The 27903-nt window shown below is 36.9% G+C and overlaps 1 protein-coding gene across 1 annotated transcript; it reads right to left on the reverse strand.

Moving 5' to 3' along the window:
- Positions 1-2394: 2394 nt before the first annotated feature.
- On the reverse strand, positions 2395-27903 carry LOC127835279 (complement component 1 Q subcomponent-binding protein, mitochondrial-like). Its single transcript, XM_052361660.1, has 6 exons — positions 27702-27903; positions 25680-25792; positions 20567-20714; positions 17805-17898; positions 10708-10828; positions 2395-2537 (listed from the first exon to the last, which is right to left on the reverse strand). The coding sequence occupies exons 1-6, from the start codon at positions 27821-27823 to the stop codon at positions 2395-2397; spliced, it is 741 nt and encodes a 246-aa protein (XP_052217620.1). The 5' UTR covers positions 27824-27903.

A 27903-nucleotide genomic window follows, 5' to 3' on the forward strand; every position in this document is an offset into this window, starting at 1 on the left:
AGTTTTTACCATAGCCAAAAATGTCCCGCCCCCTGTACCATAGCCATGTTTTCAACCAACCGGAACCATTTTCAAACTTGTCCAAGATATCATTGGGACAAATCTTCTGAACAAGTTTCATTAAGACCAGACAATAAATGTGGCCTCTCAAGTGTTAACAAGGCAAATGTTGACAACGCACCACACCTCACAACAGACAAAAGGCGATCACAAAAGCTCACCATGAGCACACTGTGCCAGGTGAGCTAAACAAGAGGCCCATGAGGGCCTGAATCGCTCTACTGGTATAAACACTGTGCAAGTTTGGAAAGAATAAGATGGAAACTGTGTACTTAATCGCGCAAACAAGGAGAATTTTCTCAAATTCAAGGGGAGATTATTGTGTACTTATTTCTCCAATACTTTTTGAGTTATCATCAGGAAACCATCTGGTTGACGGACCGACAGACATAAAAAGTTATCAAACTTTAACCAAGTTTAAAGTTTTTCATCTGGAAAACATTTTACTATTTCGAGTCACTGTGACCTTGACCTTTGACCTAGTGACCAGAAATCAATAGGGGTCATCTGCCAGTCATTATCAATGTACCTATGAAGTTTCATGATCCTAGGCATAAGCATTCTTGAGTTATCATCCGGAAACCATTTTACTGTTTCGAGTCACTGCGACCTTGACCTTTGACCTAGTGACCTGAAAATCAATAGGGGTCATCTGCTAGTCATGATCAATGTTCCTATGAAGTTTCATGATCCTAGGCGTAAGCATTCTTGAGTTATCATCCGGAAACCATTTTACTGTTTCGAGTCACTTTGACCTTGACCTTTGACCTAGTGACCTGAAAATCAATAGGGGTCATCTGCCAGTCATGATAAATGTACCTATGAAGTTTCATGATCCTAGGCTTAAGCATTCTTGAGTTATCATCCGGAAACTGTTTTACTGTTTCGAGTCACTGTGACCTTGACCTTTGACCTAGTGACCTGAAAATCAATAGGGGTCATATGCTAGTCATGATCAATGTACCTATGAAGTTTTATGATCCTAGGCCTAAGCGTTCTTGAGTTATCATCCGGAAACCATCTGGTGGACGGACGGACCGACGAACTGACATGTTCAAAACAATATACCCCCTCTTCTTCGAAGGGGGGCATAAAAAGGGTTTGAGTCCTCATTGATACAAAGACACTGTGCAAGTTTGCCAAGAATTGGATGAAAATTATGGACTTATATCACATTGAAAAATGAATTTTCATTTTTTTCTCAAATTCAAGGGGAGATCATTCTGGACTTATAACACTGATATTGCTCATTTTCAATAGGGTTTGACTCATCATTCAGATAAAGACATTGTGCAAGTTGGGAAATAATTGAATGAAAACTGTGGACTTAATTGCGTAAACAAGCCTTATTTCACAATTTTCTCAAATTCAAGGGGAGATAATTCTGGACTTTTTACTCTGATGTAATCCATTTTCAATAGGGTTCAAGTCCTCAATATAAAGACACTGAACAAGTTTGAAAAGAATCAGATGAATACTGTGGACTTAATCGCATTAACAAGAAAAAGCCTAACGCAAGCACGCACGGACGACGGAAACCGTGTATGACTCGTGTATGTAGAACTGACAACATTTATTTCCTTGTAAAATCATACAAATGAATCTGCTATGGAATCTACAAGTTTCTTGAATCACTTGGCTACTCAGAATCAACAGAAGTCCTGTCAGTAGTGGGCACAGCATGCTGGGCTGGATGTTCACTGTAGCTTATGCAGCATATGGAGCTCATTTTTCCTTGACGAAGGAATGCACCTTGTTCAGAAAGGTGATGTAGAGCTGATGCTGGTGGGCACTCGCAAAGTTCACCAGGTTGTTGATGAACTTGTTGTCAATGCCTCGTTCATCCAGCATGTCCATCAGCATATCATACAGCTCCTGTACAAACACACACACGGTAAGCTAGTGTTTGAATACTACTGTGAAATCTAGTCATCAATACAACAATACATTGGAATCTTATTTAAACCAGTGTCCACTCATATTTTATAACAAATTGTTACTTATGTACATCTAACAGAGAAATGGCTGTTTTTCATTAATAAAGAAGTTTGGGAGATTTGCGACTCAAATTCTAACAATTTCAAGAAGTTCAAGAGTCAAATTTTCACAATTTTAGAAAGTTTGCAACTCATTTTTTTTCACAATTCTGAACAGTTCGCGACTCATTTTCACAATTCTGAACAGTTCGCGACTCATTTTCACAATTTTGAACAGTTAGCGACTCATTTTCACAATTTTGAACAGTTAGCGACTCATTTTTTCACAAAATGGGAGGGCCAAGGCTGCTTCACAAAAACAGGAAAAAAAGCCCTGACAAGTGGGCTAAAAGGATGCTCAACTGATGTCTTCGGATAAATTTATAAACAAATGCTTCTTACCCCCCTCCATAAATGATGTACTGTGAGAGTAGAAGTTCTCCTTGGTGACTCCATCAGAGGGTTGATCTACCCGCATTTCAACTATGTCAAACTGATCTTCTGAAACAACAACAAGTCATCCTTATGAATCATAGCAGGCTAAAACAAGAAACCGTCGGAGACGGGTGATGCTCCCCAAAGGTTTTTTTGTCACAATATTGCACTATATATTCAGATAAAAGGAAACGTCTTGAGGGCACAGTAGTTGGGGGACAAGTATTTTTTAATATAAAATTTCAAAGGGCCATAACTCTGTGAAAAATCATCTGACAAAACCCGCTGATAATATGCACATCTCCTCTTGGTAGTGAAGCTTCCCATAAAGTTTCATTGAATTCCGGTAATTAGTTGCGGAGAAATAGCCCGGACAAGAATTGCACTATATGTACAGTAAATGGAAAAATTAAAAAATTTCAAAGGGCCATAACTCTGTGAAAAATCATCCGACCAGAACCCGCTGATAATTTGCACATCTCCTCTTGGTAGTGAAGCTTCCCATAAAGTTTCATTGAATTCAGGTCATTAGTTGCTGAGAAATAGCCCGGACAAAAACTGCACTATATGTACAGTTAATGGAAAATTTCAAAGGGCCATAACTCTGTGAAAAATCATCCGACACGAACACCCTGATAATATGCACATCTCCTCTTGGTAGTGAAGCTTCCCATAAAGTTTCATTGAATTCTGGTCATTAGTTGCTGAGAAATCGCCCGGACAAGAATTGCACTATATGTACAGTAAATGGAAAATTTCAAAGGGCCATAACTCTGTGAATAAACATCCGGCCAGAACCCTCTGATATTATGCACATCTCTTCTTGGTAGTGAAGCTTCCCATAAAGTTTCATTGAATTCCGGTCATTAGTTGCTGAGAGATAGCCCGGACAAAAATTGTGCACGGACGGACACACAGACGGACAGACAGAGCGGCGACTATATGCTTCCCCCAAAATAAATTTTGGGGGAGCATAACAAAACAACATATGCATGGCAATTCATTAAATTTCCAAACATACATATATGAACTAGAACTTGTCAAGGTATCGACGAATACCTCTCCAAGCAACATGAAGTAATAGGAAGCGAGCCATTTTTGACTCTGGTCCATTTTTCAAACAAACTTTTCGGAGAACCACCATACCATGTGACATACCAAGTTTTAAACCTTTGTATCTTGTGGTTTTAGAAGACAGATATTTTAAGTTATTTTGAAATACCTGTATAGGAGTCTATATTATTTGTGTCGGGGTTACGACATCATGGTCATGATTAAATAAATTTAATAAGAGGGCGAATAAAAAATGTTAAATACCAAATATAACACATCTGGAGTTTGTTGTTTCAGAAATTGCTAGTTGTGATAAAAGTCTTTAGTTTGGAAAACAATGTTACATACATTTTAAGTTGAACAAGACTATTACCAAGCAATATATGTCCCCTACCGGCTACCGGCTCCACTATTGTCAGAAATATATATATATTATATATATATTTTTTAAAATATCTGTTGCCATAGCAACCAGAATTTTTGACGTAGGAACAAAATGAAATGACGTGCATAATGTCCTTATTGCCATCTATCCATGTTTTTTCAAGTTTCATGAAAAAATATTAAGAACTTTAAAAAGTTATCGCAGGATCCAGAAAAGTGTGACAGACTCACAGACTGACGGACACACAGAGCGCAAACCATAAGTCACCTCAGGTGAAACCGGTAGGGGACAAAAAGTATAATAACAAATAGTTTGTAAGAAGAATTTTAAAAATTACACATTAACTACTTCATGTCTTATCGAACAAAAAAAGTAAGTTTGAGTGTCGTATATTAAAAATTGGAGAATAATTCTTGCTGAAAATTTTGTGTCTACTGACAGACAGAAAGACTCGATGATAGACAGATAATTGTCCATGGTAATTCTTTAACTTTTAAAAGAGGAGTATAACTAACGTTTGACACATAAACACTATCAAGCAAGCCAAGCAAAAATGCATTGGCTACCATTTTATATGTTCAATCTTTTTGTGTGAAATTTTTGGACAATGGACTTTTTGGAGAGTTCTCAAAGTCAAAGATATTCATGTGATATCTTAAACAAAGGGATATGTCAAAATTACATCACTATCCCTTTGACCTGAAATCTATAATTGTCCCTTTCCCCCCAAGTAACCAGTATGTCCAGTGTTTGTTTTTATTTCATTAAAATTCGGTATACTGCCCAATTCCCAATGGAAAAAAAGCAATTTTTTTCCCAATGGGACCTAAAAATTCCCAATTAAAAGTTTCCAAATATATATTTACTTATTTTGTGATTTATAACTTGAGTCTTAGTAAATATTATATTGAAAACGCTTATTCTCAATTTTGAAGCAATTGTTAGCAAATATAATATTGAAAACGCTTATTCTCAATTTTGAAGCAATTGTTAGCAAAACAGTATGATGGACAGGGGCAAAGCAATATACCCTTCTAAATAATCTGCTTCAAAAGGAAAGGTGGCATCATAAAATGAATGTTAAATTAATAATAATGATTGAAAGTTTTTAACAAGAGCACCGCCTTGCGGGTGCAGACCGCTCATCTATTTTCTTTTTAAAGGTGAAGGGACTCTCAATTTCAATCACAAAGGAGGGACGGATGGAGTGAAGAGGGGTGTATAGTGTGGGGTGTGGTCATTTATTACATTATCTTCCAAAAATGCGGGAAAAAAAAATATTCGGGGGGGGGGGGGGGGGGGGGGGGGGGGGGGGGGGGGGGGGGGGGGGGGGGGGGGGATTCTTGGGTGCGATGGTTGGATGGTATTTCAAAAATAAAATAATAACAATAAATATTTGTGTTTTTTAACCGTTTCAAAAAAAAAAATGGGGGTGGGAGATGATCTTAAAAAAAAAAAATTCAAGGGGGGGGGGAGGCGTGGGGGATGGGGGATGGTTTGGGTGGTGTCTATGTATGTCAGGTAAGAGTTGTTTTGTCAAAGTATCAATCAAATCTAATCATAAATAAAAAAGTGAAGGCAACAAAAAACAAGAGCACCGCCTTGCGGGTGCAGACCGCTCATCTATTTTCTTTTTAAAGGTGAAGGGACTCTCATTTTCAATCACAAAGGAGGGAGGGGTGGAGTGAAGAGGGGTGTATAGTGTGGGGGTGTGGACATTTATTACATTATGTTCCAAAAGTGTGAAAAAATTGCAAAATTGCAAATAATAATAATTCGAGGGGGGGGATTCTTGGGTGCGATGGTTAGACGGTATTTCAAACATAAAATAATATAAATAAATATTTGTGTTTTTTAACCGTTCCAAAAAAAAAACAAGAGTTCCGCGGTCGGAGATGACCGCATTGAAGCCGGATTTTTTATTTCAATGACAGGAAAGTACCTTTCGTGTTTTTGTCAATGCAATACTTAAATTACTGAAATATTGTTCAAAGGTCAAAATGAAATGTAAGTACTTTTCAAGGCATGAGCAAACCTTGTGTTATGTTTTGAATGCATGCATATACATGAACAACAATAACATTTAAGGTCACAAATATGAACTTGAATTGACAATTAGGAAAGTTTGAGATTCTAGGTCCAAGCATACCAAAGTTATAACAATTTTAACATTTTAACATTGAAGGTCACAGTGACCTTGACCTTCAAATGAATGACATTGAAATGAGCAGTGGTGATCTTCTAGTACTGGCCAACCTTTATGTCAAGTTTGAAGACTCTAGGTACAAGCATACCAAAGTTATAACATGGAATAAGAACTTTAACATTTTTACCTACCAAAGTTATAAGAACTTTAACATTTTTACATTCAAGGTCACAGTGACCTTGACCTTAGAATGAATGACCTTGAAATGACCAGTGGTCATCTAAGTGTGCTTGCAAACCTTCATGTCAAGTTTGAAGACTCTATGTCCAAGCATACCAAAGTTATAACAATTTTAACATTTTAACATTTAAGGTCACAGTGACCTTGACCTTCAAATGAATGACATTGAAATGACCAGTGGTCATCTTCTAGTACTGGCCAATCTTTATTTCAAGTTTGAAGACTCTAGGTACAAGCATACCAAAGTTATAACATGAAATAAGAACTTTAACATTTTTACATTCAAGGTCACAGTGACCTTGACCTTCAAATGAATGACCTTGAAATGTCCAGTGGTTACTTACTAGTTCTGGCCAACCTTCATGTCAAGTTTGAAGACTCTAGGTCCAAGCATACCAAAGTTATAACAACTTTAACATTTTTACATTCAAGGTCACAGTGACCTTGACCTTCAAATGAATGACCTTGAAATGTCCAGTGGTTACTTACTAGTTCTGGCCAACCTTCATGTCAAGTTTCAAGACTCTAGGTCCAAGCATACCAAAGTTATAACAACTTTAACATTTTTATATTGAAGGTCACAGTGACCTTCACCTTCAAATGAATGACCTTGAAATGACCAGTGGTCATCTGTTAATCCTGGCCAACCTTCATGTCAAGTTTGAAGACTCTAGGTCCAAGCATACCAAAGTTATACCATGAAATAAGAACTTTAACATTTTTACATTCAAGGTCACAGTGACCTTGACCTTCAAATGAATGACCTTGAAATGACCAGTGGTTACTAACTAGTTATGGCCAACCTTCATGTCAAGTTTCAAGACTCTAGGTCCAAGCATACCAAAGTTATAACAACTTTAACATTTTTTATATTGAAGGTCACAGTGACCTTGACCTTCAAATGAATGACCTTGAAATGACCAGTGGTCATCTGTTAATCCTGGCCAACCTTCATGTCAAGTTTGAAGACTCTAGGTCCAAGCATACCAAAGTTATACCATGAAATAAGAACTTTAACATTTTCGAGCACGCCGCCACCCCGCCCGCCCCGCCCGCCCCCCCGCCCGCCCGACAACATCAATCTATAAGCCGAGATTTTTTCGAAAAAAATCCGGCTAAAAATTGGGGGGTGGGGTGGGGGGGTATAGTGCGAGGGGTGAGGGTGTGGTGGTAATTTGTGAGATGATCTTAAAAAAAAAAAAAAAAAAAAAAATTGGGGGGGGGGGATTCGGGGGGGGGGGGGGGGGGGGGGGGGGGGGGAAATCGGGTGGGGGGAGGGGGGGGGATTCTTGGGTGCGATGGTTTGGATGGTATTTCAAAAATAAAATAATAACAATAAATATTTGTGTTTTTTAACCGTTTCAAAAAAAAAATGGGGGTGGGAGATGATCTTAAACTGAGGAGCTGCGCCATGAGCGCATGATACGCCCGTCGTTCGCCAATGAAGTAGTAAGGTAATAAATAACCCTTTGAATGATTTTTTTTACTTCAGTTTATTTGTATTTGAATACATGGTTTATTTTATAAGTACATGAGCATGGAGCGCCGTCTCCTTGACATTCATACCATATCTTTTTTTGAGTATATGTATGCATTTCTTTAGAGGATATGGAGTTGAAGTAAACCTGTTATAGATATTTTGACCAATAATAAAAGAGAAATGTAGATGGGTAAGTGGTAGTGTACAATCGGAATAGAAAAAAGCTCACCTTGTTCAATTTTTCAGGGATACTAAAAAAAAAAAAAAAAAAATCCATCGAAGGATATTTGAGCTACAGTAGGACATTCAATGAAATCACGAAATTTTGACGAACAAAGTCCCATAACTCTGGAACGACAATTCAGAATTCCGTCAAAACGAAAGGGGATCAGGGTTTATCAATATTAAGATTGTGTTGAAATTTGAAAAAAATCCATCGAAGGATATTTGAGCTACAGTAGGACATTCAATGAAATCACGAAATTTTGACGAACAAAGTCCCATAACTCTGGAACGACAATTCAGAATTCCGTCAAAAACGAAAGGGGATCAGGGTTTATCAATATTAAGATTGTGTTAAAATTTGAAGAAAATCTGTCAAAGGATATTTGACGTAGCGTACGACATTAACAGACGGACGGACAGACGCGGGGTATACCATAATACGTCCCGTCATAGACGGGCGTATAGTGCAGACCGCTCATCTATTTTCTTTTTAAAGGTGAAGGGACTCTCATTTTCAATCACAAAGGAGGGAGGGGTGGAGTGAAGAGGGGTGTATAGTGTGGGGGTGTGGACATTTATTACATTATGTTCCAAAAATGTGAAAAAATTGCAAAATTGCAAATAATAATAATTTGAGGGGGGGGGGGATTCTTGGGTGCGATGGTTGGACGGTATTTCAAACATAAAATAATATAAATAAATATTTGTGTTTTTTAACCGTTCCAAAAAAAAAAATTGGGGGGTGGGGTTGGGGGGTATAGTGCGAGGGGTGAGGGTGTGGTGGTAATTTGTGAGATGATCTTAAAAAAAAAAAAAAAAAAAAAATTAGGGGGGGGGGGGGGTTCGGGTGGTGGGGGGGGGGGGGGGGGGGGGAAATCGGGTGGGGGGAGGGGGGGGGATTCTTGGGTGCGATGGTTGGACGGTATTTCAAACATAAAATAATAAAATAAATATTTGTGTTTTTTAACCGTTTCACAAAAAAAAAATGGGGGGGGGGGGGTCGGTGGGGGGGGGGGGGGGGGGGGGTTCGGGGGAGGGGGGGGGGGGAAGAAAGGGCACGGGGGATGGTTTGGGTGGAGTCTATTGTGGTATGTCAGGTAAGAGTAGTTTTGTCAAAGTATCAATCAAATCTAATCATAAACAAGGGCTGTTTGTAAAACATGCATGCCCCCCATATGGGCTGTCCATTGTAGTGGCAGCCATTGTGTGAGCACGATTTTTGTCACTGTGACCTTGACCTTTGACCTAGTGACCTGAAAATCAATAGGGGTCATCTGCGAGTCACGATCAATGTACCTATGAAGTGTCATGATCCTAGGCAAAAGAGTTCTTGAGTTATCATCCGAAAATCATTTAACTATTTCAGGTCACCGTGACCTTGACCTTTGACCTTGTGACCTCAAAATCAATAGGGGTCATCTGCAAGTCATGATCAATCTACCTATGAAGTTTTATGATCCTAGGCCCAAGCGTTCTTGAGTTATCGTATGACAACCACCTGGTGGACGGACGGACCGACGACAGACAGACGACATGAGCAAAGCAATATACCCCCTCTTCTTCGAAGGGGGGCATAATAAAGAAGTGAAGGCAATTTTAGCAAAATTTAATAATTTGACCTTGAGTCAAGGTCATTCAAAGGTCAAGGTAAAATTCAACTTGCCAGGTACAGTAACCTCATGATAGCATGAAAGTATTTGAAGTTTGAAAGCAATAGCCTTGATACTTTAGAAGTAAAGTGGATAGAAACACAAAATTTAACCATATATTCGAAGTATCTAAGTCAAAAAAGACCATAATTCCGTAAAAATGACAACCAGAGTTATGCAACTTGTCCTTTTACTGTCCCCTTATGATAGTTTGCGAGTGTTCCAAGTATGAAAGCAATATCTATGATACTTTAGGGGTAAAGTGGACCAAAACTCAAAACTTAACCAAATTTTCAATTTTCTAAGTATAAAGGGCTCATAATTCCGTCCAAATGCCAGTCAGAGTTACATAACTTTGCCTGCACAGTCCCCTTATGATAGTTAATAAGTGTTGCAAGTATGAAAGCAATAGCTTTGATACTGTAGGAATAAAGTGGACCTAAACACAAAACTTAACCAAATTTTCAATTTTCTAAGTATAAAAAGGGCACATAATTCTGTCAAAATGCCAGTCAGAGTTACATAACTTTGCCTGCACAGTCCCCTTATGATAGTTAGTTAGTGTTGCAAGTATGAAAGCAATAGCTTTGATACTTAAGGAATAAAATGGACCTAAACACAAAACTTAACCAAAATTTTCAATTTTCTAAGTATAAAAAGGGCACATAATTCTGTCAAAATGCACGCCAGAGTTATCTTACTTTGCCTGCCCAGTCCCCTCATGATAGTAAGTAAGTGTACCAAGTTTGAATGCAATAGCATTAATACTTTCTGAGAAAAGTGGACCTAAACGCAAAACTTAACCGAACGCCGACGCCAAGGTGATGACAATAGCTCATAAATTTTTTTCAAAAAATAGATGAGCTTAAAATGTTTGAATCACTTTCAATACAAAATTAACCTTCTTAATAACAAGACCAGTGCTTGTCACTGTACTAATTCTTCACTTCCTTTTATTATGTGTATGGTAAGCAAAGATATGGCTTTGGGTCTCGGAGTGTATTAGTAAAAGGAGGTTTTATCGTTATCATTAGTATGCCAATTGCAATATGGTTTACCAACGCCTTCCTCCTCCTCTGGTTGTCCTTCCATCTCCTGCTCTCTGAACTCACACATAAATGTTAATGTACGGCCAGACTTTTTTTTGATCTCAACTTCAAATGGTGGCTTGGACACCAACTGTACAAAGAAGATTCATTCTTGTTAGCAACATCTAAGTCATTCCTTTGACATCATACCACTAGAATATACAATAACTTCAAAAGTTGTGACATCAAATAAAACTATTTTAGCCATACACATTTTTTTAAATAATAATAATCCATTTAAAGCAGTATACAAGTGCCCACTTTCAGAAACAACAAGGCAAGTGAAGATGCCCCAATATATCACTTGTATCTCAAAACTCCAATGAAGTCAAATTTGACATTCGACCTTTTAGTATAACTTTGACATTTAAAGTTGGGAGAAGCGGGGAAGGGTACATTATCTTATGAAATATGCCATTAGTGCCAAATTACATCAAAATCCATCAAAAAATGGAAAATTTATAACAAAGACAGGATTTTTTATGGTCAAAATTAATGTTTGACCTCTAAGTTCGACCTTGACCTTTATAGCAGATGTTTTTACATGCCTTACATTGTCTAACTGTGGTTGACATTTGTGCAAACTTATTTCAAAATTATCAATATATTGTTTGCAAAGTTATAGCTGACAGAGGAAGCTTGCAAAGACCGACATATGTACAGTAAAATTGCTATGTGCCGCCTTCTTCAAGGAGGGGGGATAAAAAGCCTGTGTCAAGATTTGGATTGTTTAACTGGAATAGAAAACACAAAAATGTTACAATTACTTTTATATATTCAGATTATTATGAAAGGTCCAAAATAATCCAAAATATAAAAATACACAGTGTGTAAATTACAACTGTGTGTCAACAGCAATAATTTCTAAGATCCAAAAACACTGCCCAATACTATTGTGGTATATGAAACTTCCAAAATCAAAAAGTGTCATACACAGGTTAATTACAATAGCAGACCCTAAAAAAGTAAGTTAAGTAACATTACTGATTAGTTTAAAAACATAAAAATACAAACATTCTGCAACTTTTTAGCATATAAAAATCGTTTTACAATGTCATCTTGTTTCGTGTTACAGATAATGTTTAGTCAGGATTTGATTCATTCGGTTCAAGTAAAATTGCATAATTGGGAGTGCACTTGCCTGTAATTTCTATATGGTCCTTGCGCTATTAAGATAGACGACGGGCAACTTATAAAAATCATGGGAAAACTCCATTCTCATTTGTACACACTCTCTTTGCTTATTTTCTTGCTCAATCACTTAGAGCAGGACATCCTCGCTTCAGCTCCCCTAAACAAGAGCTTTGTCACAGACGTGACGGATACCCCCACATGCCGCATTGACACAGAATATTTTGCATGTTGTCTTCACAAAAAACAGCCAACACCATGCTCAATGTTTAAAATGCACTAAGCGACCCCCTGACCTAGTTTTCGACCCGGCTTGACCTACACATTATCTAGATACAACTTCTGACCAAGTGTGGTGAAGGTCAGATGAAAATTACTTGACCATGCTGAATGTGTTAAACATGCTTATGACCCCGTGACCTAGTTTTTGATCTGGCATGGTCCATGTTCTAACTTGGCCTTAAGATCATCTAGATAAAATGTCTAACAAAGTTTGGTGAAGATCGGATGAAAACTACCTGAAATAGAGAGCGGACACCGTGCTGAATGTTAAAAAACACACTAAGTGACCCCGTGACCTAGTTTTTGGCCTGGCATGGCATATGTTCAAACTTGGCGTAGAGATCATCTAGATAAAACTTCTGACCAAGTTTGGTGAAATGGGATGAAAACTACTCGAATAAGATAGCGGACAACATGTTGAATGTCTAAAACGCACTAAGTGACCCCACGACCTAGTTTTTGACCCGGCATGACCCATATTCGAACTTGACCTAGACATCATCTAGATACAACATCTGACTAAGTTTGGTGAAGATCGGATGAAAACAACTTGAATTAGAGAGCAGACACTTAATACAGACCGACCGACAGACAGACAGACCGACCGACAAGCTCACTCCTATATACCCCCCTAAACTTCGTTTGTGGGGGTATAATAATAACATACTGATTATTCATGAGAACTACATCATGCTTCCATTGCTTCCCAAAGCCAATCATGTATTCGCTCGTAAATGTTTAGCTTTTGTCTTGGAAAATTCATATGGTATATATTGTCCCACAAAAATAATTTAAAACAAGATGTGTTTGTCAGAAACACAATGCCCCCTATTGCGCCGCTTTGAAGCCATATATTTTACCTTTGACCTTGAAGAATGACCTTGACCTTTCACCACTCAAAATGTGCAGCTCCACGAGATACACATGCATTCCAAATATAAAGTTGCTATCTTCAATAATGCAAAAGTTATTGCAAAACTTGAACCAAGGTTAAAGTTTTGGGATACACACAATGAATGACAGACAGACAGGCCAAAAACAATATGCCCCCGATCTTTCGATCCGTGGGCATAAAAACTAGCATTTTTGTTCTCATTAAATCAATGTTACCAGACCCAAGCGTTAAAATTTTCTCTATAACTGAAAAAACACTGATTTTTTTAATTATTTTTTTTTGGGGGGGGGGGGGGTTACTGTATCATGTGTGTAATGTCACTGTGTCAGATGTGTAATGTCACTGTATCAGAAGTCTAATGTCACTGTATAAGGTGTGTAATGTCACTGTATCAGGTGTGTAATGTCACTTTATCAGGCGTGTAATGTCACTGTATCATGTGTGTCATGTCACTGTATCATGTGTGTCATGTCACTGTATCATGTGTGTAATGTCACTGAGTCAGGTGCGTCATGTCACTGTATCATGTGTGTACTGTCACTGCGTAAGGTAGTGCTGCAACAATACGCCAAAAACCGTATTGCAATATATTGTCAGTTCAAAAACCCGTATTGCAATATATCGCAATATATTGCTAACTTGTACCAAAATTATAACTTGCCAATTACCCGATAATCCCGTTTATTCCAGTTTTAAAGCAAATTCTGGTATATATTTACTATAAATGTGCTCAAGAATAACAAGAAACACAAACATTCGCAAATTTTCTTAAGTATCAAATACATTTTGGCATTCGTTACTATTTAAAGATGTGATGAAATAACGTCCAACCGGGGCGTTTTTTTTTCCACTGAACACGCGTAATTCACCTGACGTGATGTTTCCGTTTTTATACAACACAAAATACACCCATACTTTCCATGCGACGTTCTACATGTCTGTATAATTTTCGCGCGCTTTTTATTGAGACAAAGGATAAAGCACTTTTTATTTGACGCTAGAATTTTTTTATTGTCGCATTGGCATTAAAATTTGGAAGCGTATTCCCGAAATTCGGATTACAAAATTAATAATGCTCAATTTAGAATCGAACGAAACATTTACAGCTGTGCGCAATTAATTCAACGATAATCTGTTGAATTATCATCGAACGAATGCTCGGATGTATCAACGCTACTCCTTATAATACACTTTCAGAATGCTATTTTTACGAAAAAAAAAAATATTTACACTGATTTGTTTTGTTTACCTTGTTATCATTATTTCGGATGGCTTTTCTGGACGAAATGTGAATGAATTTTTGTAAAATTTTCGTACCGGTATGATGAAAGTCGTATCGCAATACAATATGCAGATTGCGTATTGCGATATATACCGATATACCGGTATATTGTTGCAGCACTAGCGTAAGGTGTGTTATGTCACTGTATCATGTGTGTAGTGTCACTGTATCATGTGTGTCATGTCACTGTATCATGTGTGCAGGGCTTTTTTTCCTTCTTTGCGATTGGCCGTGGACGGACATTTCACAATTTTGACACGGCCAATTCACAAACCTGACATGGCCGTGAATATTTACAAAAACGGCCGTTTTAAATCGTAAAAAACTGACTTTTCGTGCTCAAAACTGTAAAAAACGGCCATTTCGGAACAGAAATATAAGTTTCATAACCTCGTTTTTAATTCCGAATTCGCGAAAAATTGTCGACTCGCGTTACCCATGTTTGCTTGATTTAATCGATTTAAAAGTGTTGTGTAAACGGTGAAACCGGCGTAAATAGTAAAAGCTTTGCCTAGCAACGTCACTATAAAACAAGAGCACCGCCTTGCGGGTGCAGACCGCTCATCTATTTTCTTTTTAAAGGTGAAGGGACTCTCATTTTCAATCACAAAGGAGGGAGGAGTGGAGTGAAGAGGGGTGTATAGTGTGGGGTTGTGGACATTTATTACATTATCTTCCAAAAAAGCGAAAAAAAAAAAAAAAAATCGGGGAAGGGGGGGGGCGATGGGGGGGGGGGGGGGGGGTTTGGGTGCGATGGTTGGACGGTATTTCAAACATAACAGTTTAAAAAAAAAAATGGAAGGGGGGGGGGTATAGTGTGAGGGTGTGATGGTAATTTGTGAGATGATCTTAAAAAAAAAAAATTGGGGGTGGGGGGGTAGGGGTGGGGGTATAGTGTGAGGGTGTGGTGGTCATTTGTGAGATGATCTTAAAAAAAAAAAAAAAAAAAAAAAAAAAAAATAGGGGGGGGGAGGGGGGGAGGGGGGGGAGGGGGGAGGGCACGGGGGATGGTTTGGGTGGAGTCTATTGTGGTATGTCAGGTAAGAGTAGTTTAATCAAAGTATCAATCAAATCTAATCATAAATAAAGAAGTTATGGCAATTTTAGCAAAATTTAATAATTTGACCTTGAGAGTCAAGGTCATTCAAAGGTCAAAGTAAAATTCAAGTTGCCAGGTACAGTAACCTCATGATAGCATGAAAGTATTTGAAGTTTGAAAGCAATAGCCTTGATACTTAAGAAGTAAAGTGGATCGAAACACAAAATTTAACCATATATTAAAAGTTACTAAGTCAAAAAAGGGCCATAATTCCGTAACAATGACAACCAGAGTTATGCAACTTGTCCTTTTACTGTACCCTTATGATAGTTTGTGAGTGTTCCAAGTATGAAAGCAATATCTATGATACTTTAGGGGTAAAGTGGACCAAAACATAAATCTTAACCAAATTTTCAATTTTCTAAGTATAAAGGGCCCATAATTCCGTCCAAATGCCAGTCAGAGTTACATAACTTTGCCTGCACGGTCCCCTTATGATAGTTCATAAATCTTGCAAGTATGAAAGCAATAGCTTTGATACTGTAGGAATAAAGTGGACCTAAACACAAAACTTAATCAAATTTTCAATTTTCTAAGTATAAAAAGGGCACATAATTCTGTCAAAATGCCAGTCAGAGTTACATTACTTTGCCTGCACAGTCCCCTTATGATAGTTAGTAAGTGTTGCAAGTATGAAAGCAATAGCTTTGATGCTTAAGGAATAAAATGGACCTTAACACAAAACTTAACCAAAATTGTCAATTTTCTAAGTATAAAAAGGGCACATAATTCTGTCAAAATGCATGCCAGAGTTATCTAACTTTGCCTGCCCAGTCCCCTCATGATAGTAAGTAAGTGTACCAAGTTTGAATGCAATAGCATTGATACTTACTGAGAAAAGTGGAACTAAACGCAAAACTTAACCAAAATTTTCAATTTTTTAAGTATAAAAAGGGCACATAATTCTGTCAAAATGCACGGCAGAGTTATCTAACTTTGCCTGCCCAGTCCCCTCATGATAGTAAGTAAGTGTACCAAGTTTGAATGCAATAGCATTGATACTTTCTGAGAAAAGTGGACCTAAACGCAAAACTTAACCGGACGCCGACGCCAACGCCGACGCCGACGCCAAGGTGATGACAATAGCTCATAATTTTTTTTCAAAAAATAGATGAGCTAAAAATGGCGACGCCGAACGCAATCGGGACCCCTCGGACAATTCCGCCATAACGGCGATCGTCTATGTGGTGTAGCCCACTGTCCGATGCGTTCAGATTGCGCCGAACGCTCTCTACTACACGAAGAAAATTTTAAAAAACGCAAAATAATCCCGATTTATTTAAATTGGGATAACAGTAAAGAAACAAAAGCTTTCTACAGAAGGGTAAGATTTGAAACATGCACATTGATAACATTATAAGGAAAGTCATTTGATAAAAGTGAAAGCATCTGCCGCGGCTTATGTATTGATGGAAGCTAATCAAAACGGCCCTTAGTATTGATGACCGAGACTTGTTATTCGTATCTGTTTACGATTGTAAATCTTGGTTAAAGTACGTGCAATAATGTGGTCCTTTCATATATATTTTTTTAATTTAAATGCATATTCATGACACATATTCATGATTCAAACTTTGTATTTAGTCTATTTATGCTTTGTGAAAAAATGTGAAAAATAAAATAACTTGTTTACATTTCTTACAAAAGTACTGTTTTTCAATGTATACCTAATGTTTCAGATCAAATGACAACCTCCCAGGGAGATCATCATGCACTGACGAGGGTCAGGCTCACAGAACATGAAAATTATCATGAAGAAGGAATTTTCCTCTCCATATATTAAGAGAATTATTGACATTTTCAAGAGTAAAAATAACAGAGTTCTAAAGCTGTAAAGTCCAGAACATGTCTGAGTTATGTGCCCTTGAAATGTTCTATGTTTATAAATGTTATTCCTGTGGTAAAGAATTGTTGGGACCAGGTATTTTAGTTGCATTTGGTACATGAATAATGTTTTGCAAATCAGATATATGTATATGGGTTGTTATTGTATCAAATACAGTATTCATAGAAGGAAAATATGCCTTTATTGCATTATTTAAGGAAATTTTGATAATATTCAAGTGTTTAACATGCTTTAACTATGCTAATGCATTGAACTTTGAATTTCACAATTTTAAGAAGTTCGCGACTCAATTTTTCACAATTTTGAAAAGTTCGCGACTCAATTTTTCACAAGTTTGACAAGTTCGCGACTCATTTTTTCACAAAGTGAGGGGCCAGGGCCGCTTCACAAAGTCAGGAAAAAAAGCCCTGTGTGTGTAATGTCACTGAGTCAGGTGCGTCATGTCACTGTATCATGTGTGTAATGTCACTGTATCTGGTGTGTAATGTCACTGTATCAGATGTGTTATGTAGTAGGACATGAGTGCACTTACTGCAGGAGACTCTGCCTCAGCCTGTTGAGGGTCATCATACAGCCCCTCAGGGTACTGATCAACAGTGTCGTTCACATCAAACTCCACCTTTATGCTAAAACACAACAAATGTACATGTATACCAAAGAGGCTCAGTGGCTTAGTTTAGCATCACATAAGGAACAACACATAGTTGAATGCACAATCAAAAGTTTTCTTAATTTTATTTTCCCTTGAATTCTTATGACACATTATTTTGTTAGTGAAGAAATGCACAAGATGCATTAGAAATGTGTCACCGATACTGACACTACCACAACACATCATACTCAGGGAAAAGACTAAGGCCGATAGTTCAGCAAAAACTTGTCCATTGAAAATTATTTCCTTTACAATCATCTGCACATCGAGGTGTTTAGCTGTTGAAGTTTGAATAATCATTCGAGCAGTATAAGAGAGGTTCCGTACACTAAATTCAGGAGACTTAAAGGCCCTGAAGTGCTCATCTGAGACAAGTTCAAGGTGTCAATGACTTGATCTGGTGACTTTTTTACCCCCAATTAACCCAAATTGAAACAAGGCTGTAATTATGAAAATTTGACAAAGATTCATGAAAATTAGTACAGAGTCATAACTGTGGTCTCTGATTTAAGATTTGACTTAGTGCCTGTAACAAGATTGAGTAAAAATGTGGCTTCTAGAGTAGTTGCAAGCTTTTTGTAACATTAGACCAGGTGACCTAGTGTTTGCGCTATTGTAACCAGGATTCAAAGTCTACTCCAATATATACAATAAATATAGATAAACAATATAAACATTATTACCACAATTCATAACCTTGTATTTTAAATGTGGCTTTAAGAGTAGTAACAAGGTTTTTTTAACATTTAGCCTGGTAACCTACGACTCCTCTGACCAAATTTCATCAATATTGCATACACAAGACATGTGTCATTGATTCCTCTATGACACACTCTAAGACACAGGCTATTCAATAATATATTCTTTTTTTTTTACATCGCATCATGAACCTGATTTAGACTATTTGAGATATAAATGGGACAAATATTCTGAGCAATTAGCAATAAAAGACAATAAAAGGCGATCACAAAAGCTCACCATAAGCATGTTCTGCTCATGTGAGTTGGTCTACCAAAAACAGGGCCATAATTCAGCAAAAATAAATAATTGTCGCAGCCAAAACTCCTTTCTTTTCCATTACCTAGTTAACATTAGATTGTTCAACCTATGAAGTTCAAGAGAGATTTATCCTGTACTTGTTTAAAACACTTAGGTACAGACTATGGACTGATACACAATGTTAACCCTTAAAGCGCTGGAGCTGAATTTTAAAGGCCTTTGCAAACAGTTTGGATCCAGATGAGACGCCACAGAACGTGGCGTCTCACCAGGATCCAAACTGTTTGCTATTCTAATAGTATTCTTTGAAAAAAATCGAAGAAAATGCTAATTTTAGAAATTCTGCAGACGACATTTTTGCAGACGACAAATTTCCCAGCATGCAAAGGGTAAATACTTTATGGCGGCATAGACATGCTAGTATGCAGTCTCATCTTTCAGACCCCAGTATAAACAACTTTACACAGACAATGGACTGATACACAATGTTAATACTTTATGACGGCATAGACATGCTAGTATGCAGTCTCATCTGTCAGACCCCAGTATAAACAACTTTACACAGACTATGGACTGATACACAATGTTAATACTTTATGGCGGCATAGACATGCTAGTATGCAGTCTCATCTGTCAGACCCCAGTATAAACAACTTTACACAGACTATGGACTGATACACAATGTTAATACTTTATGGCGGCATAGACATGCTAGTATGCAGTCTCATCTGTCAGACCCCAGTATAAACAACTTTACACAGACTATGGACTGATACACAATGTTAATACTTTATGACGGCATAGACATGCTAGTACGCAGTCTCATCTGTCAAACCCCAGTATAAACAACTTTACACAGACTATGGACTGATACACAATGTTAATACTTTATGACGGCATAGACATGCTAGTATGCAGTCTCATCTGTCAGACCCCAGTATAAACAACTTTACACAGACTATGGACTGATACACAATGTTAATACTTTATGACGGCATAGACATGCTAGTATGCAGTCTCATCTGTCAGACCCCAGTATAAACAACTTTACACAGACTATGGACTGATACACAATGTTAATACTTTATGACGGCATAGACATGCTAGTATGCAGTCCCATCTGTCAGACCCCAGTATAAACAACTTTACACAGACTATGGACTGATACACAATGTTAATACTTTATGGCGGCATAGACATGCTATGCAGTCTCATCTGTCAGACCCCAGTATAAACAACTTTACACAAGATTCACAGGACATGTACCCTACAGGGTCAAGTGATGTCTAAATTGTCATGTAAGGTGAAATGATAATAATGTAGTTCACTTTACCTTTGTTATATGCCAAAGTTAGTTTAAGAAAGTTATAACTCTGTAAAGTTGAACTGAATGAAATACTTAACCCTTTGCATGCTGGGAAATTTGTCTTGTGCTAAAATGTCGTCTGCTGAATTTTTTAAATTAGCATTTTCTTCGATTTTTTTCAAAGAATACTATCAGAATAGCAAACAGTTTGGATCCTGATGAGTCATCTGGATCCAAACTGTTTGCAAAGGCCTTCAAAATTCGGTTCCCGCACTGAAAGGGTTAATTTAATCATCTTGCATCTGATCTGCAATGTCATGGAAACTAAGATAGTCACCTTTCATCCTTGAATGACTTCGTTAAGATCACCCCAGTTCCATCTGTCTCCACTTTCCAGCCTTCAACTCCATTTGCCTTTAACTCTCCACCTGACTCTTTTTCTTTTGAGAGTTCATCTTTGATGAATTCACTTAATTTTGCATCAACTGCACAAAAGAAAAACACAATTTGCTATGTATACACATAATTTGTTTCTGTACATGTCAACCAGTGTCTACATTACCTAATCTCAGTAAGTCCCAACAGACTTAGGCGACCGAGTCCAAAAATTAACACTTGAAGTCACTTTGCATATACTGTACATATTTTTCAGGTTATAACACATTTTAATCCACAGTTTGGTTTCAGCTTGATTTTCAAAGTGACTGCTGGTCTATATTTGTTGTTGTTTGTTATATTACATTGCAAAATATTCTTGCTTTCTTGTTTTATATCAGGATATGGGTTAAAAACCATTATTAAAGCAGGATTCCTGCTGCCCATCACCATTGGCCACTGGGGACTAATTAAAAATTATGGCGAACAATTTCCGCAAATGGCAATTTTTAGAAAATCTGTATTTTTTCTGCTTAATATTTCCTAAATGTCACAGCAGACGCTCTGTTTATCAGCCGCTTTACGAAGGCGTTATGCAATAGATTTCCACAATGTAAGTGATACTTCTGAAATCAATACAGCGTTCTGACTGCCGCAATATGGCATGTAATGCTGATAGCGCGATTATTGGGGTGTTATAATAAGTTATCTTAGTTGGTTGCAAGTTATTAATTCAGAGATAGCACAACCTTTGAATATACCAATTTTGCTTTTAAGTGTTAAGTGTTTATCACAGCATACAAAGCAGATTAAGTTCTATTTAGCTTGACAACAATAGTAATCAACAAGATAAGTATTGAGGTTTTTTTAGCAAAATCGGAATGATTAAAGGCAATTACAAAACATTTAACATGATTGGTTCTTAATTATGACATGATATTCTCTTTAACACTCATGAACATGGAAAGTTCAGAGTGTCTAATTGCTGGTACAAAGTGAAGTTTCAATTCAAATTATGTTGTGACTCCTTCAAAAATGCAAAAAATATAAACTCACCAGCTAACAGAAAGTTAAACAACAGTTTTAAATCAGAATTTCCGTTCCTTTAATATGATTTCCAACAAAAAATCAAAATTGTGTGGACTCTATACGTCATAAAAACAAAGCAATTCATTGACTACAGGATGTACTGTTTTGAAAATTGTTTAGCAAATGAGAACCAAAGGTGAGATTTAATGTACACAAATACTTAACATATTTAACTGTGTTGTGTTCTGGGCACTATATATGTCATATGCTATAACACATTTATATAATGTATATATATCAGCGCCCTCACACTACTTTGGGGGAAGGGCTCGCAGCCCTTATGAGGGGGGAATTTTTGCGGCATTTCCCTTTTTGGGGGATTTTTTTACTTACTCTCTCATTATTACATTTGTACATGTTTGCACTACCGGGGGTATATTCATTGCATTTTTCATAATTTAGTATGTCTGCAAAGATTAAATTGAAATAGAATTGAGATATAATAATCATGAGACACATCTTTCTATTTAAAAAAAATAAAATTGTTAGGGGGAATTTTTCCAAAAGGGGAAAAAAGTATACTTTTCAGGTGGGGGACTACCGCCGAAATTTCGGCGGCAGATTTAATAGATTGAGGGCCCTGTATATATATATATATATATATATATATATATATATATATATATATATATATATATATATATATATATATAAAATTATATATATGCTACAAATCATTTTAATGAATTGAATACTTTTATAAAAATATTATATTTATATTACTTTTAGATCATCAGAAGGCCGCTTAAGCATGCAAGCTCCTACAACATATGCAGCCTGCTAAGGATGTGTCAATCAACAAGACTTCTAAATTATTAAATGTCCTGTTATTAAGTGAATTTGTTGAATGTGTTGTTATTAAATAAACTTTTTAAATGTACTGTTATTAAATAAACCTTTCAACATACTGTAAAATGCTGGGTGTTTGTTTATATAATTATACAGTGTTTTTTTTTGCTTTTATTTGTTACAGCCTGTGCCATTTGAATTGGGAAAATTCGCGCGATAAACCATGAAATTGGGAAAATAGTGTGATAAACCATGACATTGGGTAAAATTAAGCATTATAAGTATGATTATAAGTAACAGAATTAAAATTGTTTGTTAGGTGCATTTTCAGGGATTTTTCTAACCATTTTGGGAAAAGGAGTCTGGTCAAATTAGGATTGTTTTAATTGATAAAAGTGGCAAATTTGGGAATTATTTATTGACAAAAAGGACTAAATTTAAGTTTTGTAGGATGCTTAAATAAAAGGTTGAGATCTAGAGTTAAGAAATCATAAGCAGGGGTGGCGAAATCAAATGTCCGAGTTGCCCGAGTCGTACATTTGCTTGTCTGGGCAACTGACTTTTTTCAATTGAGTTGTCCGTGGACAACAAGTTTTTTAAAAGTCGCGTCCAGGTATACAAAAATACATTGTATTAAAGCCGTAATTAAGTTTTACAAAACCGGAGGTTGACACGCGATTACATTGTCAGTGCTATTTGCGGAGCAATCAAGCTTAAATACGTGCACTTTTCTGCGCAGTGATCTCCTTTATTCTATATGAGACCGGGAGCATGCCGCATTTTCAACATTCGGCCCGACTGTTAGACATTGTACAGACTGGTTTCTTTATTTTTACAATCAGACGGAAATAAAAAGTATCAATCTAAGATAATCAAAACACGGTCTACCTTGTTATTTAAGACGACTTTAATGGTAAAGATGAAACTTTTTTTTTATCTTCAACAACGGAGCAGAAACCCGAAGCTTTGAGCAGCCCACCTCCCAAAAAACTAAGAAAGATTATGATAAAAATATGATATAAGTAAACGCAACAGAACTTTTCTAGAAACTTGGCTAACCGATTTCAATGGTTACTAGTTTATATAATCAAATTGCTACCAGTAGCGGAGCCTCGGTCTGATGAGGTCCACATATTGGACTAGTTTAATTTGTTAAGATTACAATGAACTTATGTTCAGCACATGTTTTAATAACACTAGCTTCGCAAGATTTAAAGCTTGAGCAAGTCTTTATATTGTTTATAATATACATGTACTGCTATAATGAATGTACCATTGAAATACAATAATAAACAAAACAAGCAAATCATACTCATTTTGATATATTCCACATTATTTAACATTAAGCAATAACTGAGTTTATAATTTATATAAACATTAACGGACAAGTGTAGTTAAGCAACGGGCAAGTTAAATTTCCTAAATGGTTGTCCGCGGACAAGTATAGTTTTTTTAGATTTCGCCACCCCTGATAAGTCATAAGAGACTTCTTTCTTAAAAAAAAAAAAAAAAAATTGGGGAAATTGGGCTTTTTGTGGAAATTTTGTCAGCTTTTTGTGGAAAAAAACGTTGATGTTTGCAATTGGGAACAGCCGAAAATCGGCAGTAATTTTGAGCAAAAAAAATCACTGTTATAACATGATCTTCATTGCCCTACTGTTGCTCCAGTTTGGCAACGACTATTTGTATTTGGCAAATGTAAGTACAATAATTAAAAGCACAGAGTGTCAGTGTCATAGTGTTATAGTTAATAAATCACATCTCTACATGAACTAGGAAAATAAGTTTGCAGGGCTTTTTTTGGCCCGATTTTAAAGCTGAAATTCGGCTATATTCCCAATCGCAAAAAGTGTACTTTTTTCCCAAAATTTGCTAAATATTTCCCAACCAGGAAAAAAACCGCTAATGACATCGGCTTTTACGCTTTTTTACAAAGCGTGGTCCGGTCTCGTACAGATTTTACACTAAACCTCAAATTGGAAAACGTAGGCATTATTCGTGTGCCCGATATTCTCCATGTTGTTAAGGTGCTTATTATATTTGCGATGAAATTCAAGCGTTTTGTGATTCGGCTGAATGGAAAACAAAGATGTCGCGCAATTCAAATAATACGTGAAAAAGATTCCTAAACAAAAAAAAACTGTTAATTTTTTTGAAGCAAGCGTCATTAAATAAACAAACATCGTCAACAAGTGCAAGTCCTCCCATTGAAACTCATTCCTTTGTTATTTAAACTAAAGTAATTTAATAACAAGTGACTCTTGCATTGTCATCGTTGATTTCCAAAAGCAAAGTGCTGACTGATATTCAACATGTTGAATGATGATGATGTTTGTGATTAAAGATGTTGAACTCTTTTAGTAGTTTAAATCCCAATTTATTATCCCAATTTCTTGAAAATGCCAATAAAATTCCCAATTCAAAGCCATGGGCTATCTTCCCAAAGAGCTGAAAAAAAGCCCTGGTTTGTGATTGAAAACTTTGCGTGAGCTTACTATGTGGAAAATTGTTGATCATGTTGGTGTTAGCGGTGTTTGTGATTTATAGTGAAATAACGTCACTTCCAACAGCCTTCAATAATGTTGGCCTAGCTCTTTGGCGATGTGGTTAAAGTGTCTGACTACCACGGCACTCTGGAGGTCGTGGGTTCAATCCCAGCTTGAGCTCAGTATTTTCACATTAATGGCAACGAGGCAAAAAAGAACTGTGATTGCTGGAGTGGGTCTGAGCTGTTTAATGGTTTCTAGGAGGGCCACGAGGATGCAAGACATGCTGTAGCGAACGTGTCTGAATATTGAAACATTAAAAGGGGGAAGGGGGAGTGTAGTGAAATAAGGTCATTTCCAACAGCATTGCTGTTGGGCTAGCTCTTTAACGACGTGGTGAAAGTGTCTGACTACCACTCTGGAGGTCGTGGGTTCAATCCCCTACTTGAGCTCAGTATTTTAGCATTAGATTAAAGATGTTGAACTCTTTCAGGTAGTTTTAAATTCCAAAATATTTTCCCAGTTTCTTGAAAATGCTGATTAAATTCCCAATTTCAAAGCCATGGGCTTATCTTCACAAAATACTGAAAGAAAACCCTGTTATGTAATCAAAGTGATCGAAATAAGGTTAAGCTCTAAATAAGGTAATAGTACGATAATATTAAGTAACGAAGCATTTTCAAACATAATATCTAAAAAATAAGTTCATACGTTCTGTGTGCACTTTTGCTGTATGTTCAATTCTGTGTACTCGGCACATCTGATCATTTCGTCTCAACGTCATGAGCATGGATGACGACATCGATACAACATTTCTAGTATACCTGGATACCTGGATACCTGGACTGTTGGGCCGTAATTTAGCTATGCTGTAGTGGCCCCTCTGATAAATGGTCTCTTCTTTAGAATCTCTCTCTGATATGAACTAATTTTATTAAAACTTCTCTAGAGTGCGCTTAGTAAAATTAATTTAACTTCATTTACAGACGGGTTAAACTTAATGTTCCATTTCTCAGAATAAAGCAACGATTTAAATTGATTAACACTTGTGGCAGCTATTGTTGATTCTTCCAAACTGTTCCAGTAATGAATTGATATTTCACACCAGACACTCTCATTAAATCCTGATCATCAAAAGTAGTCACATTTTGTAGCTTTCAAATATTTTCTTATTAAAAACAATACACCTCTGTTCCCATTGGAAGTAGGACTAAAGGCATCATAGTCTGTAAACTTCAGACCATTTATACTCAGTTTTTCATTAGCTGACTTTGGAAAAAACCTCACAAATTCCAAATATATCTGGATGTAACATGTCTAAAATGCCTCAAGTTCTGCAACTTTATTCGACAACGAATCAACATTTGTAAAGCACAATTTCAAAATGTATCTGTATCTTCAGATGAACCCATTAACTAAGTATTTGAACACCCTGCATTATCCACACTTCCATTTGAACGACTCAATAACTGAACATTTTGAACGTGATTAACAATATTTTGAACATTTTGAACGCGATTAACTGTGATTTGAACATGTTTAACTGTTAACATATTTACATTACAATCTCTGTGAAACCAAACCATTTAATAACCGTCCCAGGACCCTTGAGGGGCGGGGAGAGTAGTCCCTGTTGCACCAGCTGGCAAGTTAATTGCTTGTCTGGGTTGGAGTTCAACGATCTTATCCCGCCGGATAGCCCATATTTTCCCTGGGAAGTCTTTTCTCGTAGCCTCTAGCGTTTTCTTCAGTATAATATTGTTTTCTCTCTGCTTCTGAGTGAGGTCTCTCCCTATTCCGACCTTTGAAAGTCTACCTATGTCCTTTAGCTTATAAGCATTCCTTAGTATTTCTCCCCTCTTGATGCGACTCTCAATGGATAGCCTTATGGGGCGTATTTTCGTACTGTTTGGGAAGAGACGACCTAATCTTGTTACATTCTCTAATTGTGATAGATCCAAATCTATTCCAATGCTACTTATTACCTCCCCTAGTAATTCAATGTCCCTTTCCTTTGAACTTCCATTCTCCGCTTCTTTAAGATTAAAGAATATCATGTTATTAGCTCTCAAATCTTCTTCCCTCTTGTCTAAAAGTACCTCACTAACCTTTTCGCTGATCACTTCCGGTAGCTTGAGCTTCATTTCCGCCACATCTTTCATTACAATACTTATCTCGGCCGCCTGATTTGACAACTTCCCATTAACGTCTTTTAATCCACCGTTTACTTTTTTGACCTCTTCCTCTAGTTGATCCTGCCTTTTTGATACTAAAGTGAGCATTTTTAGTAGCTTCTGAGAAGCTCCCCTGCAACTTTTACAATACCACTGGATGCTATCGTCCGATTTTGTGAGAAATTTATAATCATCCATGGGAACATGTTGACAGTTAATGTGATGCCACTTTTCACAAACACAACACACCAATGCTTTATCATCTGCCCCTACTTCCTTTTTACAGTCCTCACAATTATTACGGTTCGATTTCTTGGGCGGCATTCTGATCTCGGACACTCACGGTTATTCCGGACACACGAGGCAATTCACCAAAGACTGATTTCAAATGGTTAACACAAGTAAATTTGATAGCGAACACAAATCACTATGTTGTAATAATGTTTAAATCCAAAGATAACTTAAATTTGTCACTCATAACACTTGATGATCATGGATATTTTAAAAATAAATATTAAATTATTTGCTCTCAAGAAAAGCTGCCATATCCTTAGTACACGCATCTTTAGAAATGTGCGCGTAAAACTTAGGTTTTGATTTTGCAAACACTGACGGAAGCTGTGATCTTGTATTGTAACTGACCGCACACTTCAACAATGAATTTCGCATTGAGCTTGCCATGATAGTATTCTTCTCCTGCAATGCTGTCGTTCTAGTCAAGGTTGTCTCGCGTGTGTTGAGATATCGGAACCGGAAATACA

The sequence above is a fragment of the Dreissena polymorpha genome, chromosome 1 (assembly GCF_020536995.1).
Source record: "Dreissena polymorpha isolate Duluth1 chromosome 1, UMN_Dpol_1.0, whole genome shotgun sequence".
NCBI lineage: Eukaryota > Metazoa > Mollusca > Bivalvia > Myida > Dreissenidae > Dreissena > Dreissena polymorpha.

Bases quoted from the DNA above. Each gene is read 5' to 3' on its own strand.
- LOC127835279 (XM_052361660.1), bottom strand. From the start codon at position 27,823: ATGGCAAGCTCAATGCGAAATTCATTGTTGAAGTGTGCGGTCAGTTAC. The intron at 20,715-25,679 runs GTATGAACTTAT...TCTTTTGTGCAG, and splicing joins AGCAAAAGTGCACACAGAAC to TTGATGCAAAATTAAGTGAA. The intron at 17,899-20,566 runs GTGACTATCTTA...GTTGTGTTTTAG, and splicing joins AAGTCATTCAAGGATGAAAG to CATAAAGGTGGAGTTTGATG.